This window comes from Vulpes lagopus, chromosome 2 (genome assembly GCF_018345385.1).
Source record: "Vulpes lagopus strain Blue_001 chromosome 2, ASM1834538v1, whole genome shotgun sequence".
Classification (NCBI taxonomy): Eukaryota; Metazoa; Chordata; class Mammalia; order Carnivora; family Canidae; genus Vulpes; species Vulpes lagopus.
Window position 1 is genome coordinate 13,630,817 of NC_054825.1, and position 15,524 is coordinate 13,646,340.

Sequence of the window (15,524 nt, forward strand, 5' to 3'; positions counted from 1 at the left end):
CTGCACCGGGATCCTGGACCAGACCCGCCGCCTCCCCGAGAGCGCGCCACTCGCCGGTCGCCGCTGACCCGCCCGCGGTCGCCGCAGCCGCCCCGCGGGGACATTCATTCTTGCCGCTTGCCTCTCTCTGGGCAGGGCTCAGGAGCTCCATTGTAGGGTTCTGTCCCCGCAGCGCCTCTGTTTTGTTTCTTTTTGTTTGTTTGTTTCTTTTTTCTTTTCTTTTTTTTTTCCTTTTTGTTTTTTTTTTCTTTTTTCCTCCTTTTTTTTTTTTTTTTTTTTTCCTTTTTTTCCTATGTTCGGGAAACCAGACAAAATGGACGTTCGGTGCCACTCGGACGCAGAGGCTGCCCGGGTCTCGAAGAACGCGCACAAGGAGAGCCGGGAGAGCAAGGGTGCGGAGGGGAACCTCCCTGCCTCCTTCCTCAAGGAGCCGCAGGGCGCCTTCTCCGCGTCGGGGGCCGCGGAAGATTGTAACAAAAGTAAATCCAATTCGGCCGCCGACCCGGATTACTGCCGCCGGATCCTGGTCCGAGGTAGGGATGGGGTAGGGCTGCGGGGCGCGTGCTTTTGGAGGAGGACCCGGGGTGCCCGAGCGGCGCGCCGCCCCAGACCCAGGCCCGCGGGGAGGAGATGCTGGCTGGGACTTCGGAGAAAGTTGCTGGCCTCTCCCCACCCCCGCCCCCCCGGTCTGGCCGGCCGCTGGGCACGGGCACCTGGGGCGCGCACCCTCCGGGACCCTCGACCCTCCACGCTCCGAGGGGCCCCGCCTACAGGGTTGCAGGGGAGCCAGCCTAGGGGCTGCGCGGGCGGGCCCGGGCTGCAGGCTGCGGCCTCTGAGCAGGGGGAAGGAGCAGGACACCATGGAGGGCGAGTGCGCGCCGTGCGAGTCGGAGCACCTGCCGGGAGCCCGCCTCCTGGCCCCCGCGCCCCGGCCGGCCGGGTGCACGCAAGGGGAGCGCGGGCGCCGGAGCAGAGCAGCGGATCGCCCGCTACGGCCCGGCCCCGGGGCGCGCTGGGCCGAGGGCCCGGGCGCCGCGCTCAGGGCTGGCCGCCGCCGCCGCCGCCGCCGCGGGCAGAGGAGGCTGGGTTGGGTGGCCGGGCCACGGATGTCGCCTTGGTGCTCGGCTCGACCCCGCCGTGCTGCGCGCTGGGCTCCGGCGGTGGCGGTCGCGAGGCCCGGCCCCGGTCGGCGCCGCCCCCGCCAGCAGATCGCCAGGCCCCGCCGGCCCCGACTCTGTCCCTCCTCCTTCCGCCGCCCCGGCTCGGGAGAGAAGGAGACCCTGGGGTGGGGCGCTGGGACCGCCCGAGCGGGGTCTGGTCAAGGCGCTCCGGAGCCGGGGCCCACGCGCCCCGGCCTGGTCAGTCTGGAGACCCTCCGGCCACAGGGGACCCGGACCGCGCAGCCGAGGCTCCCAGGCCGGAAGGAGCATCAGCCGATTTGGATTTTTTTTTCCCCTCCCGCGTCCAGAGGGCTCTATAAAAGCAAAGTCTGGTTCCCCCCCCCCCTTCGTCAGCGGTGTGGAGTTAGCCCCCTCGCTCCCCAAACACACCGGGTCTCTGCTCCCGGGCTGTGGCCGCAGCTCCCCGCCCCCGCCCCCCACCCCCGCGACTGCAGGCAGCTGGCGAGCGAGTCCTCCAGCCAGCTCCGGCCAGGGAGGTGAAGGGAGACGGGAGGGATCCCGCGACTGACATCTCCCCTTCCTCAGATGCCAAGGGTTCCATCCGAGAGATCATTCTGCCCAAGGGCCTGGACCTGGACCGGCCCAAGAGGACGCGCACGTCCTTCACCGCCGAGCAGCTCTACCGGCTGGAGATGGAGTTCCAGCGCTGCCAGTACGTGGTGGGCCGAGAGAGGACGGAGCTCGCCCGGCAGCTTAACCTCTCCGAGACCCAGGTACCAGGTGGCCAGGCCTGCACAGCTCTGCAGGAGCCTGCCTCCCCCCACCGCTCCAGCCAGCTCTTCCCAGTACTTAGCCTGGCTCTGGACAGACTCCCAGGGGAGGTGGAGGAGGCAGGGAGGATGGGGTGAAAGACCTCACAATTTCTTCCCTTCCACAAACCTTTCCCTCTATGCCCTCAAATCTTCCAGGGCCCATGCTCTGCCCACTATGGCCTACCTAGCCCAGGAGGCCCAAAATTCTGTCCTTTGGAATACCTGTTGGATCACAGTCTTGAGAATTCCCTGCTTACCTCTGGGCTACAAGGAACCAATGTTTGCCCCTTGTCTCAGTCAGCCCATTTTGGCCAGATTTCCAGGCACCGCTCCTCTTGGGAACCCCAGCCTTATACAACAAGCAGGCCTGTTCTGCAGGAATGGGGCTGGGCCCAAAGCCATCTGGGTGCTGAGGGTAGCAACTAGATTGGAAAGGTGTGCATTCCTGAGATTTGCCCTCGCAGGCCAGGCTACCCTGCCCCTTATGGCTTCCTCTGGCCCTGAGCTGGACCCAGAGCCATTCCCAGCCCTGAGCATCCACTGGGCACCTATGATGTCCTGTCTTCTGTGCCAGTGAAATGTGAAGTGTGGGATCAGAGGCCGATGTGGGGCCCTGGTTGCCAGCACTGCCAACCGTGCTTGAGGTCTCTTCTTTTACATGAAATCCACATGATGTTACTGTAGTTAGCCATGTAGACTCTGGGTCCGGGGGTTTTTCAGGGCCTTAGAGCTTTGCCTTGTGGAGGCCCTTGTGGGCCTAGGGAGGGCATGGCACCAGTTTGGCCTAGACTTCTTTCTGAGGTCCAGTCTCCTTCCCTGGGCCCAGCCCTGAAGCAGGTAGGGAGCATGTTAGGTCTGGAATCTGGGCAGAAAGCTGAAAACTGACGACAGATCATATTGGATATTCTTTTTGAATCTGAATTGGCATGATAGCTTTTTCCTATTCTCTCTACTACCACCTCTCTTAGTTTACAAAATCTAGGCCTTTCCTTGTAGCTGCTAAACTCTATCCTGGGCCACCAACTAGGCCTCAAGAGGGGCAGAGGGAGATGAGAAAGTGAGAGAGAGGTTGGTAGAGAGGATTTAGTTCATCCCAGCCTCTTGATTTCCTCCCATGATTCCAAAGTCATGATGGAGAGCAGGGAAGTGATAAATTAAGTGTATCACTCAGAGCCTGCGATCCAGCTAGCAGAGAGAGGAGATGGAGAAAGCTTGGCCTGTAATCCATCCTGCACAAATTATTCATTCTACAGCCACCTTCCCTACTATTGCTGCTAGTTAATGGTCAAATGCGACCCTGATAAGCAAGAAAACAGCTTCTTGAAGCCTTGGACAGGACTGATGCTGCAGAAGCTAAATTCGAGTTCCTTGGTTGGGCCAGGGGCCTGGGTCCAGAGAAGTAGAGCAACACTCCTCCCCTACCCACTCCCGCTTCCCACACTGCAGTCTTCGGGTCTCACCCCTCTCCTGGACATGTGAGCTCACAAGCTAGGATGATCCACGTCTGGCTGGTCCAGGTAGTGAGGCAGCCCAGCAAAATCCCTCTTGGTCTTCCTTGGAGTTAGGGTCGTGGACATCTTTATTGCTCTACTTACCATCTCACAGCCTGGGCCTGCTTCCATGACCCGGAAGCGCAGCCTCGTGGAGCTGTGGTCCAACTCAAGGGGGCCCAGGCAGCTCCCCGGCTAGCACCTCTCCAGCTGCGGGCTGGGGTTGGGGTTGGGAGAGGGCCCCGAGAACCCGAGCCCTCGCGTCCTGGGAGCCCGCTCGCGCTTGACGCCCCGTCTCTCCCTGCCCCTCTTTCCCGCCCTCCTGCGCCCCTGCGCCCAGGTGAAGGTCTGGTTCCAGAACCGGCGCACGAAGCAGAAGAAGGACCAGGGCAAGGACTCGGAGCTGCGCTCGGTGGTGTCGGAGACGGCGGCCACGTGCAGCGTGCTGAGGCTGCTGGAGCAGGGCCGCCTGCTGTCGCCTCCCGGCCTGCCCGCGCTGCTGCCTCCTTGCGCCACCGGCGCGCTCGGCTCGGCGCTGCGCGGGCCCAGCCTGCCCGCCCTGGGCGCGGGCGCCGCCGCGGGCTCGGCCGCCGCCGCCGCCGCCGCCGCCCCGGGTCCCACGGGCGCCGCGTCCCCGCACCCGCCGGCCGTGGGCGGCGCTCCGGGCCCCGGGCCCGCCGGGCCAGGGGGACTGCACGCGGGCGCGCCGGCCGCCGGCCACGGCCTCTTCAGCCTACCGGTGCCGTCGCTGCTCGGCTCGGTCGCCAGCCGCCTGTCCTCCGCCCCGTTGACGATGGCCGGTTCGCTGGCCGGGAATTTGCAAGAACTCTCCGCCCGGTACCTGAGCTCCTCGGCCTTCGAGCCTTACTCCCGGACCAACAATAAAGAAGGGGCCGAGAAAAAAGCGCTGGACTGATTTTAAGTGTTTGCCTGTATTTATATTTATAGTATCTATTGTGGTGATATTTATGGACTCGCGTCTGCGGCGCCCCAGGCTCCTGCGCGGGGCTCCGGCCCCCACCAGGCCTCCGACAGCTCTCCCTCCCCGCTAGTCTCTGCCACCAACCTTCCTTCGGGCCACTTTTTTTCTACCTTTCCTCCGTGCGCCCCCACCCCCACCCCGCCCCCAACTTCCTTCCGAATCCAGGAGAATCCAAAGAATTGGGGGGAAATATCCGAATTAGCCACCTGACGCCCCAACCAATGCCTGGCGCTGGAGGGAAAAGACTGGTTCTAAGTCGAAGCGCCGGGACACCTGCTCCAGCTCCGGCCGCTCCTGCTTTCGATCATTCTTAGGAATATTGAAAGAGCAAAGCTGCACGCAGGCCCCAGGGACTGAAAAGGCTGGTAGGTGTCGTTAGACCAAAAAAAGAAAAAAAAAAAGAAAAAAAAGGGAAGACGTTCCTTCCTCTCGCCAGAGCAACCAGGGCTTCGGGGAGCCCCTGGGCCCCACTTTGCGGACCGCTTGGGAGAGCCGGTGCACACGCAGCTTTCTGGCTGGACAAATCCTGCCGAATTTTTCCCCCTTTAGAGAAGCAACAATCGCCACCATCACCACCACCACCGACCCCAGGAGATAAACCAAACGTCACGGTAGGCCAGGACGGTGGTAATACATTGGATCTCATCAGCAATAAAGCAAGAGTCCCAACTACTACCTAAAACCAGATGAAGCGAAACCGGTTTTCGAACACTCCCAACGACCGACTTTGGAAGGTTTAAGAGAATTCAGGATAGAGGAATGCTGCGCAGGGCAATGCAAAATTGAGGTTCTGGGTGTTATGACTTTGCATGGGAAATTCAAAAGGAAAAAGCAAAAGAAAAGCCAACGCTGCTGATGAAAGAAAATTCAGAGTCTTTCCTCGGAGGCCGCTCGGGGCGGTGGCCGACAGCCCCACGCTCCTCCGGGCGAGAGCAGGGCGGCTGCGGGCGCCTCTCCCCACCTCCCCCCACCCCACCCGCGGGCCCCCGGGCGGCCTTGCTGCGTTTGGAAACGAATCGGTGCCCTTTGCTTCCTCTTCCCCACTCCCGGATTCACCAAACTCTTCCAACTCGCTGGAAACGCCTGGATTTCTTCGAGGACCGGGTGGCAGGGCCGAAGCTGGGGACAGCAGGGCTGCCCGGCCTCCCCGAGCCGCAGTCTCCGCGCTCAGATCAGCTCCCCGCCTGGATAGGAGAGACCTCGGTCCCCACCCCCCTCCCCTCCGACACCCCCAGGGGCCCCACCGCCCCGACTCAGAAACCCGGACCGCGCACCACGCCGGCACAGCCTCATTCCTTCCCGGAGCAACAACCACTGTCCCCCGCAGCCACGGCCCCCCGCATCTTAACCAAAACCACAGACCTAGACGGCGAGGTTGCCGCAGTGTCTAGAATGTATTCCTTCCTCCGAAGCGAGCGCAGAGCATTTTTAAAATAGTAATTTTATTGTAAATTATTTACGTCGGAAGCTTTTTTTTTTTCCTCTTTTTTTTTTTTTTCTTTTAGAAAATAGTGAAGAAAATAATGAACGATTCAAACGCGGGTAGGTGTCACTGAATCCTGGCTACTAACTCTGTTCTGAATGTTTTGGATATTTGGATGTTTTGTATTTATGTGGTGAGAGTGAAATATATATATCTGAGATGATAAACGAGGTGCATTTTTTGTCTTGTGTTTGAAGGATTAAAAAAAAAAAAGAAAAAGGAAGAGGAAGAAAAGGAAGAAGGCCCCCAGGAAATGATGAGTCTGGGCGTGGGGACTCCTGGGGCAGAGGGTGGTCACCGAGGAGCGCGTGGGGCCCTGTAGCTGGTACGGTGAGCTCCTGGGTGGAGGTTTGGGGTGCCTCTGGTCCCCAGAGACCCAGCTACCTGCCTACACTGTTCCTTCCACTTCTCTGAGTCCAGCTCCCTCTCTGGCTCTCTATCCCAGTAGTGATGGACCATCAGGCCTTCCCCTCTCGATCCCCAATCTGCGTTTCTTGGCTTATTTAGGAACTTGTCTCCGGACACCCTAAAGTTCCTACCTCCTAACACTCCCAGTTACTAGAGTTTTCCAGCCACATCTCCATGCCAGCCCGGCAGTATTTGGGATTTGCACCGGCAATCACAGGGGCCCGGGACAGGCACAATTTTTCCTTTCTCCTGATTTAGAGAAAGTCTCTCTCTGCCTCAAAGAGAAACTCAGAGGGAGCAGGAGGATGGAATAGATATTAATTCCTGCACGGATCTCTTTCCACCCCATACCAGTCTATATGAGGTGGTGATGGCTGTAGACGTTGCAGGCAGAACTCGGGGGGGCTAGGAAGGCTGAGGGGGTGCTCCTAGACACTCTCCTAAAGTCTGCGGCCCCGAATCGCAGGCACAGCGGCCCCAGCTCCCTCTGCTTGGTGCCCATATCCCTGGGTGGTGGTGTGGGGTGGGGGGCAGTTTCCTGGGGGCATCCAAAGGGCCGGGCCCCTTGAACCTGGTGAGGGTACAGTGCCTGAGCCGCAAGTTTGCGGCACTGGAAATGAGGCAGCGGCACAGTGCAGGTGACCAAGTTCCCGAGCTGAGCGTGGATTGGATCTCTGAGCGGTTTAGGGCCTTCCCTATGAGCTGGGTGTCTTGCTGGGAGCAGCCACAGCCCCCAGACAGTCCACATTTGTTTCTCAGAGTAGGTACACACCCCTTAGCTTGCTACCTCTGGGCTCCTCCCCTCCCGGTCCTTCTCTGCTCATTCTTTTCCCTGGGAAGCTGCTTTCCCTCTTCTACCACCCCCCCCCAAGATCTCTCTCCCCTGGTGCTCTGGGTATCCTCTTTTCCATCACCTCTCCCCAGCCAGCCTCTGTCTCTCTCTCTCTCTCTCTCTTTCTCTCTCTCTCTCTGATTCCTCTGCCTACCCGGGTGGCCCCAAGGCCAAGGCGTGGGTGGCTCTGCAGCGGTTTCCTGGCTGGTGGCTTGGGGCCAGAGAATGGGGGAGAAGAGAGTGAGAAGGTGGCATAATTTTATGGAACAAAAGAAAACACAAAATCCTAGCTTCATGGTCCCCAACAAGCTTCGGACTGTCTCCCAGGAGCTTCAGCCTGGGGAGTCATGGAGCAGATCCCTTAGCAGCTTTCTCTCCTTTCTCTTCCTGCTTGTTTATCCCTAAAAGGGGAAAGAGCCACTTACCCCATTTCTCTGCTCTCACCTCCCTTCCCTGGCTTTGGGAAGAGCTGCTGAGCTCTTCTCCTGCCACTCAGGGAGTGCAATTGTTCTTAACGAGACTCTTCTGCATAGAACATGAATCACAATTTTAATTAAAAACCGTTTATAGACAATTCATTTAATTTCAGTGCCTGTCTTGTTTGCCCTCCTTCTCCAAGGGCCTCCAGCAAGCTGCCTGGGTCCCTGGAGCCCTCTGGTGAGGACTCTAGCCTCCAACCAGTGACTCACAGCCAGGGGGGAGGCAGGTGGCCTCTGTGACAACAGCTGGCCCTGCCTGGAAGAAGGTGGAAGGGGTTCTTGTAGGTCAAGGAGAACAGCTGGAGGTGGGGGAGCTGAAAGGAATCTCATGCTCAGGCCTGCACAAAGCAGCGTCCAAGTTAGTTCAGAGCGAAAAAGGAAAAGAAAGAAAACCTTTCACCAAACTCCTGTGACTTTGGTGGTCAGGTGTGGGGAAGACACGGAAAGTGCCTTTTCACCTGGGGAGTCCAAAGGAGACACATCCTCATATCCATCCTTGCAGGTGGCCTAACCCAGAGCACAGTGTATTCACAATAAATAGCATTCAGCAGCCCTTTATCGTGTCCAAATAGCCTTTCACTATACCGTCTCTATTGCTCCTTATTTTCAGAGGTCTAGCCTCATTTTAAAGAGCCACATCAGGCTTGGAGCAGTCAAATGACTTGCTGAAGACTACAGAGCTAGTCAGAGCCACAAGCCTGAAAGTTCTTCATAGGGCCAGGGCCCTCTTTTTCCATTTCCCCTCCCCCCCTCCTTTTCTTTGCCTTTTCCCTTTCCTGGCTCTCTCTTTCCCTCCCTCCCTTCGTTCTTCTAGTCCCTTCTTTCCTTCTTTCATTTCTTCTTTTTGTGCCTAAAGCAGCTGGCTCATGGTACCTGAATTCTTTAGCGTGTTTACAGCCGCATCTGCAGACTCCTATTTCCAGCCCTCTTTTTACTACGCCAGCTGCTAAGGATTTACTTGGTGCCTTCATTAAGAAGTTTGAATTATTCCCTTCTTCCTGTTTTCTTTCTTGCCAGTATCCAGTACTTTCCCCCTGCTGCTGTCTAGAGTGACTTCTTTAAACCCATCTCTACCTTTACCATCTCTACCTCATACTTCCGTAAAGCAATTTCTTTAAATGGAGATCTAATATTCATACAGTAAACATCTATATGGTAAAGTAGATGAAGCTGAAGGGCACAGTTGATGAACCTTTACACACACACTCACGCGCATGCATGTGCACACACACACACACACATTCTTGAATTGTTTCAGTGATAAGCTTTCAACTTGTCCTCTTAGGCCAAATGGTGATACGATGTCTTTCTCCTGTTTGAAAAGAAATGTCATATCAGTGTGCTGTTATCGCACAGAAAACCTTTCCAGGACAGCTTCCTAAGGCTTCTTGAAGGAATTAGAAATTCTGTATTTCTCTCCATCCCCTGCAGTTCTGAGTCTAAGTGACTTAAGTCAAACATCTGATTAGAACTTAAAATGTGCTAAGTCAGTGTTTCTCAAGAAACAAGGGAAGACCACCTGCTTCTGAAATATCTGGAGACTGGGTAAAATGCAGATTCCTAAACCTAGCTGCCCCCGCCCCATATGAATCAGAAACTCTGGGAGTGGGGCTCAGGAATGTGCATTATTAATACGTTTCCCAAGTGATTCACATCCATGCTAACATTTGAGAACTGTTTGAAATGGCAAACTTTCAGGACGCTCCGACTTCTAGCATCTGGTCCAGGGTCTGGCGTTTGGTAGGAATACAATGAGCGTTTGTTAAACAGATTAACCTACATTTTCTGACAGTTTAGAGTTTCTTGGATCACATCATACCATTGTAATTTAACACTATTTCTACATCAGGAAATCTTTACATCCCAGAGTCTTTTTACTGGAATAGGTTTCATTTTGAGGAAGCAGGGGAGGAAAGAGGGATAAATTTTGGTGGTTTCTCAGATCTCAGGGATGATTTTTTAAATAAGCCCAACTGGGACCAACTTGCTGGACATGCTGTTCCCCTTCAGACCTGGGAGTTTGGGGAGGGGGGTGGAGGGTCCTCCAGCTTTGCTGATAGCCCTCAACCTTTCTTGGTTGGAACTAAGGATTCTGTTGGAGAGAAAATAGAGCAATGGAAAGGAGCAAGGCACCAGGGCCAGAGAAACTGGGATGAAATGGACACGGAAACTGCAAGTCACTTCTGTACTCTCTGATTTATGGCTGAAACTTATTTTCTATGGAGAAACACATTTACTTACCTTCTTACCCTGAAAACAGAAAATAAATGTGTGCTTCATATGGTAATGTTGTATCCATTCTTAAAAATACCAGCAACACAGAGAAACACACACACACACACACACACATACACACACACACACCCATTCCTTGGTATCTCATCATGCCCACCATGATGGTTTGCTAGTCTAAGAAATAGTGATTATTCTTAGTGGTTACTGGTTATGGGCTCTAGAATCAGAGTGACTTGGGTTTGAATCCTAGAGCCACCACTTAATCGCTGGGTAATCTCCGACGAACTACTCAGCCAGCTCCTCTAAGCCTGTTTCCATAAATAATGGTAGCTACTTCAGAGAATTTTCATGAGCAATTAATTAAAAAAGGCATGGAAAGCATCTGGTACAACCTAATATAAGCATTCAAATGTTAGCTATTTATTATAAGGCGGTGTCACTGTGGTCAGTGATGATCTGAGACTCTGGGCCTCAGTTTCCCCATCTGTAGAGCAAAGGATTTGACTGAAAGTCCTTTCATGAGGAACGACTTGAATTGTGGTTGAGCCAGTCATAATGGAATTTACTCTCCCTGCCTTTAGACTGGATACCACAGTCGTCAGTAAGCACACCATTTTTAAAAAAAGATTTTATTTATTTAAGACACAGAGAAAGAGAGAGAGAGGCAGAGACAGGCAGAGGGAGAAGCAGGCTCCAGCAGGGAGCCCGATGTGGGACTCGATTCCAGGTCTCCAGGATCAGGCCCTGGGCTGAATTGTTGGCTGCATTTCTACCAAGACTCCAATGCAGGGACGCCTGGGTGGCTCAGCAGTTGGGTGTCTGCCCCCGGCTCAGGGGGCGATCCCAGAGACCCAGGATTGAGTCCCACATTGGGCTTTCTGCATGGAGCCTGCTTCTCCTTATGCCTGTGTCTCCACGTCATAAATGATAAATTATTATTTTAATGATGGGGCACACAGCCGTTAGCTGTCGGTCTCCCTTGAGAATTACCGTAGCTGAGAGAGCCAACTTGCCCAGAGTCACACCCCATTGTCCAATGACTGAGCAACAAGAGGATATACTTGGTAGCTTTGAAGGACCATTCCATCTTCCAAACCCCCTGAATTGTTGGCTGCATTTCTACCAGGATTCCAATGCAGGGACGCCTGGGTGACTCAGTGGTTGGGCATCTGCCTTCGGCTCAGAGGGTGATTCCAGAGACCCAGGATGGAGTCCCACATTGGGCTCCCTGCATGGAGCCTGCTTCTCCCTCTGCCTGTGTCTCTACGTCTCTCTCTGTGTGTCTCTCACGAATGAATGGATAAAATATTTTTTTAAAAAAAGACTCCAATGCAGCTGGACTTCTTCTGCCTAATACTATTTCTTTCTTTTCCCTTTCACACTTGCTGAGCTTGAAGCATTGGCTAATATACCTTACCTCTTATGTGCTAATCTCCCCTCTTCTTAGGGAACCCAACTTGCATCAAATGTTATGGGAAAGACCTTGGAAAGTGATAGAAATGGAGAGGAAGCACTGAACGCCTAGAACATAGAACGATTGAGGACAGATCATGGGAAAAGCGGCAGCAATGCAGGCAAGACCTGGTATACCATATTCATGACCCCCATCACTGCTTTACCATCAAGGTGATGGGGAGTCACTGAAAGATTCTCCCAAGGAGATCATGAAATCATTGCAGATGTGTATTTTGAAAGACCTTTCTGGCAGTAGGGGAGAATTTCACGGGAGGTGGGTGTGGAAACAGGATTCTGGGGCAGAGAAGGTTGGTGAGTTCACTCCATAGGCACAAGCGAGGCTGGTGGTGGAGGTGGTGTCATCCATTGGTGCAGAAGCAGCTGAAATGAAGCAGAGGGGATGGATTCAAGGCATTTTCTGAGATAAGAATGAACCGATGTTAGAACCAAGGGGAGGTGACTGATGTCAAGATTGGGTCCAAGTGGAACTTTGCGAACATTTCCTTTGAGCCCGCGAGGGAATCAGATGCAGAGCCTGAACTGAAGAAGGGCTGGAGGCACAGGTGGTGTGGCCCAGGCTGGGGAAGGATAGGAAAGCTCCTGCAGGGTCTTTGGACCAGAAGGTAGGAGGGCCCAAGGATGGGAAAACCTCTGGAGCATGCGCCAGAGTCCCTCCTCAGTGGGCAGAGTCAGGGTGAGTACCTGAAGGACTTGGACTTTGTGTCCCGGCTCAGGCCCCCGGTGCCTCCTCAAAAGGTGAGGCTCACCCCACCCCATACTCCCTGGGGCTGGCCAGGGTGCGGGGTAGGCACTGCATTCACATGAGGTGCCAGATGCGACCACCACCTGGAAGGTGACAGCTGGGCCTCATGTGAAGCTTTCAAGGCCTTCACCTAAGCTGAGCCTGGCCAGGGTGCCCTGTTGTTCAGTACTAGCGGAAGTTAGTGCTGGAAATGTCTTCCTCGCAGGTTGGGCTCTGAAGATGTCAGTGGTGGCCCAGGTCTGTGGAGCAGCCAGCCGGACCTCAGGAAGTGTGACCACGACCCCTGGAAGCCCCTTTCTCTACCCCTGGAAATCCCTTTGTCTACCTGACCCTCCTCTGCTGAGGTTCTCATCCCAGAGGCTGCCTCTTCATCATCCAGACCAGCTCTGTAGGTTCTGGAAAACAACCCATGCTGGGACCAACTCTTGGAAGGAGAGAAGCAAGGGTGAGGGATATGCTAAGGATGCCCAATAGCAAGTGCTCATGTTTTGTTTTGTTTTCCTTTCTTATTTGTTAGATAAGATTGCCATCTGTTAGATAGGCGGTCAATAAGGAAGTTCATCCTCATGCCCATTTTACTGAGAGTCAGGCTGTCTATTCCACGGAAGAGCTAAATGCAAGTTTAATTTTCTGTCCCAGCTGTCAGGTGATACTGTGGAGAACAAGCACAGAGGATTGAGAAGGCATTGTTGGCTGGGTTGGACAGAAAGAACTGTAGGGAAGAGTTATAGGCTCTGAGACGATCAGGAAGGTATTTCAGGTCTTAGCAAAGGCAGCCCAGGGAGGAGTGGGAGTAAAGAGGGAAAGAAAATGAAATGGAGTGAAAGGAGGTGGGGGCACATGTTGAACAGAGGTGAAAGATAAGGCTGGAAAAGTAGCCTGTCAGGAAAGATCTAGAGGTGCCTGGGTGGCTTAGTTGGTTGAGCGTCAGACTCTTGGTTTGGGCTTGGGTCATGATCTCATGGGTTAGAATTGAGAATCCCTCTGGTTCCACCCTCAGTGGGGAGCCTACTTGAAGATTCTCTCCCTCTGTGCCTCCCTCCCTTGTGTGGGTGTGGGCACTTGCTCTCTCTCTAAAATCAAATGAAAACTAGGGAGGAAGAAAGAAAGAAAGAAAGAAAAGAAAAGAAAAGAAAAGAAAAGAAAAGAAAAGAAAAGAAAGAAAAGAAAGAAAAGAAAGAAAGAAAGAAAAAGAAAGAAAGAAAGAGAGAGTCTTAAATACCAAGCTAAAGATCTTTATTCTGTAGGTGAAGGGGAGATTTTTGGTAGGTCAGGGATGGGAGGAAAGCTGACTTACTGGATCAGACAGGTGCAGAAGGAGGAAGAAAGGTTAGTGAGCCTTGAGGTTAGGTGTTGAGGTCTGAAATTAGGTTGTAGGTGAAGAGAATGGAAAGTAGGTATAAAGTACATCCTTGATCTTATTAGTAATGGACGTTAGGGTGGCTTAACACACTGATACCAACACTCCTTTCTTTTATTTTTTATTTATGATAGTCACACAGAGAGAGAGAGAGGCAGAGACACAGGCAGAGGGAGAAGCAGGCTCCATGCACCGGGAGCCCAACGTGGGATTCGATCCCGGGTCTCCAGGATCGCGCCCTGGGCCAAAGGCAGGCGCCAAACCGCTGCGCCACCCAGGGATCCCCCCAACACTCCTTTCTAAACATGAGCATTAGTTCTTTTTAATACTCTCTTCCTGAGCTTCCTATAAACATCTCTGTTCAGAAACAATTACCTTCTCTGTTCAGAGATACATGGGAGAGTGGCAAATATATTTCAACTCTCGTGCTAAATTGGATTGCTTGTTGGTGGCTGCCTGGGCTACTAAGTTGTAGAGGATTATGAGGCCTCCCTCATCTAAGCTCTGTGGAGAAATATGCTGATCATTAGTGATGTCTGCCATAGCCATAAGAGAGGTTTTTGCAATTCTGGAATATAAGTGACTTTGTGGTCAGGCTACTTCTCTAGGTTCTGAGTAAGGAGCTGGATCCAGTTTTGGCTCAGCAGGTTTGCTTAGCCTGGAAAGGTTGTGGCAGATAGGAAGTCATTTCCAAGCAACTTACTTAGGGACCCCAAGTACCTGCAGTAGATATCCCTGTCATTATGTATATCCCCACCATGGGCCATAGTAAGAAAACTTGGGCTTTGAATTCCTCTCTGCCTTTTTTAAGCCATGAGAACATGGACAAATTACCCCTTTCAATCTGAATTCTCTTCTGTAAAACATTATTATAGTAATATATAAAACATTATCAACGAAGTTGTGAAGTGCTTATCAGTGCCCAACTGATAACCAAGTACTTAATAAGTAAGTAGCAAATGTTACTACCTTACTTTCCATTTTGAACCAAACCTTGTCTTTAAGGCCCTACGCATCAATTTCTGACTAGGTGTTCACCAGGGCAAAATTGTATTACGGGGCTTTTGGTGAAGATTCGTTGAGACATGAGATGTGGCATACATGACATAGAATAGGGGAAGAAAGTCCTCTTTACGAGTTAGTAGGATGAAGAAGACACACTTTCAAACAGTTTAGAATCTCCAGAGCATTTTGTGTGTGTGTGTGCGTGTGCAGTTATACAAACACACATACTCAGTCATACATTCTAACACTCTTGTTTTTCCTTGACATAAAAAGGTTCATATTATATGTATTATTTTGTGGCTTCTTTTTCACTTAACAGTGTATCTTGGAGATCCTGTTATGTCACTGCACATAGGTCTACCTATTTTGTTAAACTCTACATATTTCACAATATTGATGTATCATAATTTGTCTAGCCATTCACTTACTGATGGAAATTTGTATTCCTTCTTTTTTTGCCTTTACGAATATGTTTCTTTGCCTTCTGCACTTCTACTGATATTCCTAAAAATGGAATTACTGAGTCAGACAATATGTATATTTAAATTTTAACAGGTACTGCTAAAGACTGAATGAATTTATATTCATACAGGGTTTGAAAGTTAGGCTGGATAATTTAATGTTTGCTATTGGATATAAGCCATCAGAGGCTTTTCTAAATGCTAACTTCTCGAAAAATTGGTGTTGAAAATGCATATGACATAAATTCCTGCAAAAACAGTTTGTTCATTCTCTGTGTTAGATTGATTATTAGTCTTGTAGATAGTTTAGGACCTCCTTTAAAATTAAACAGATATATTTTCACAGTGATAAAAAGTTAAAACTTCAAGTTTTATTTCAAAGAAGAGCAATCCTCTGCCCTCATTCTCAAGCAGTAACCACCCTAAATTCTTTGAATGTTTTCCTTACTTCTTAATTCCTTTAATTCATTTCCTTTACTACCTATAGTTCCTCCCCTCCAATATACACAGATTAGTGGTTTTTTTTTTTTTAAGATTTTATTTGAGAGAGAGAGAGAGGGAGAGAGATAGCAGAGAGAGGGAGAGAAGGCAGAGAGAGAGAGAGCATGAGTAGGGGTAAGGAGCAGAGGGAGAGGGAC

General features: G+C 52.2%; 1 protein-coding gene across 1 annotated transcript; it reads left to right on the forward strand.

Moving 5' to 3' along the window:
* The first annotated feature begins 292 nt into the window (after positions 1 to 292).
* Positions 293 to 4,339, forward strand: VAX1 (ventral anterior homeobox 1). The gene is made up of 3 exons (XM_041737319.1): positions 293 to 533; positions 1,707 to 1,894; positions 3,764 to 4,339. The coding sequence occupies exons 1-3, from the start codon at positions 293 to 295 to the stop codon at positions 4,337 to 4,339; spliced, it is 1,005 nt and encodes a 334-aa protein (XP_041593253.1).
* Positions 4,340 to 15,524: the final 11,185 nt, after the last annotated feature.

Coding starts and splice junctions, on each gene's coding strand:
- VAX1 (XM_041737319.1), top strand. CDS start 293: ATGTTCGGGAAACCAGACAAAATGGACGTTCGGTGCCACTCGGACGCA. Junction 534..1,706: donor CCGCCGGATCCTGGTCCGAG/GTAGGGATGGGG, acceptor CCCCTTCCTCAG/ATGCCAAGGGTTCCATCCGA. Junction 1,895..3,763: donor TTAACCTCTCCGAGACCCAG/GTACCAGGTGGC, acceptor CCCTGCGCCCAG/GTGAAGGTCTGGTTCCAGAA.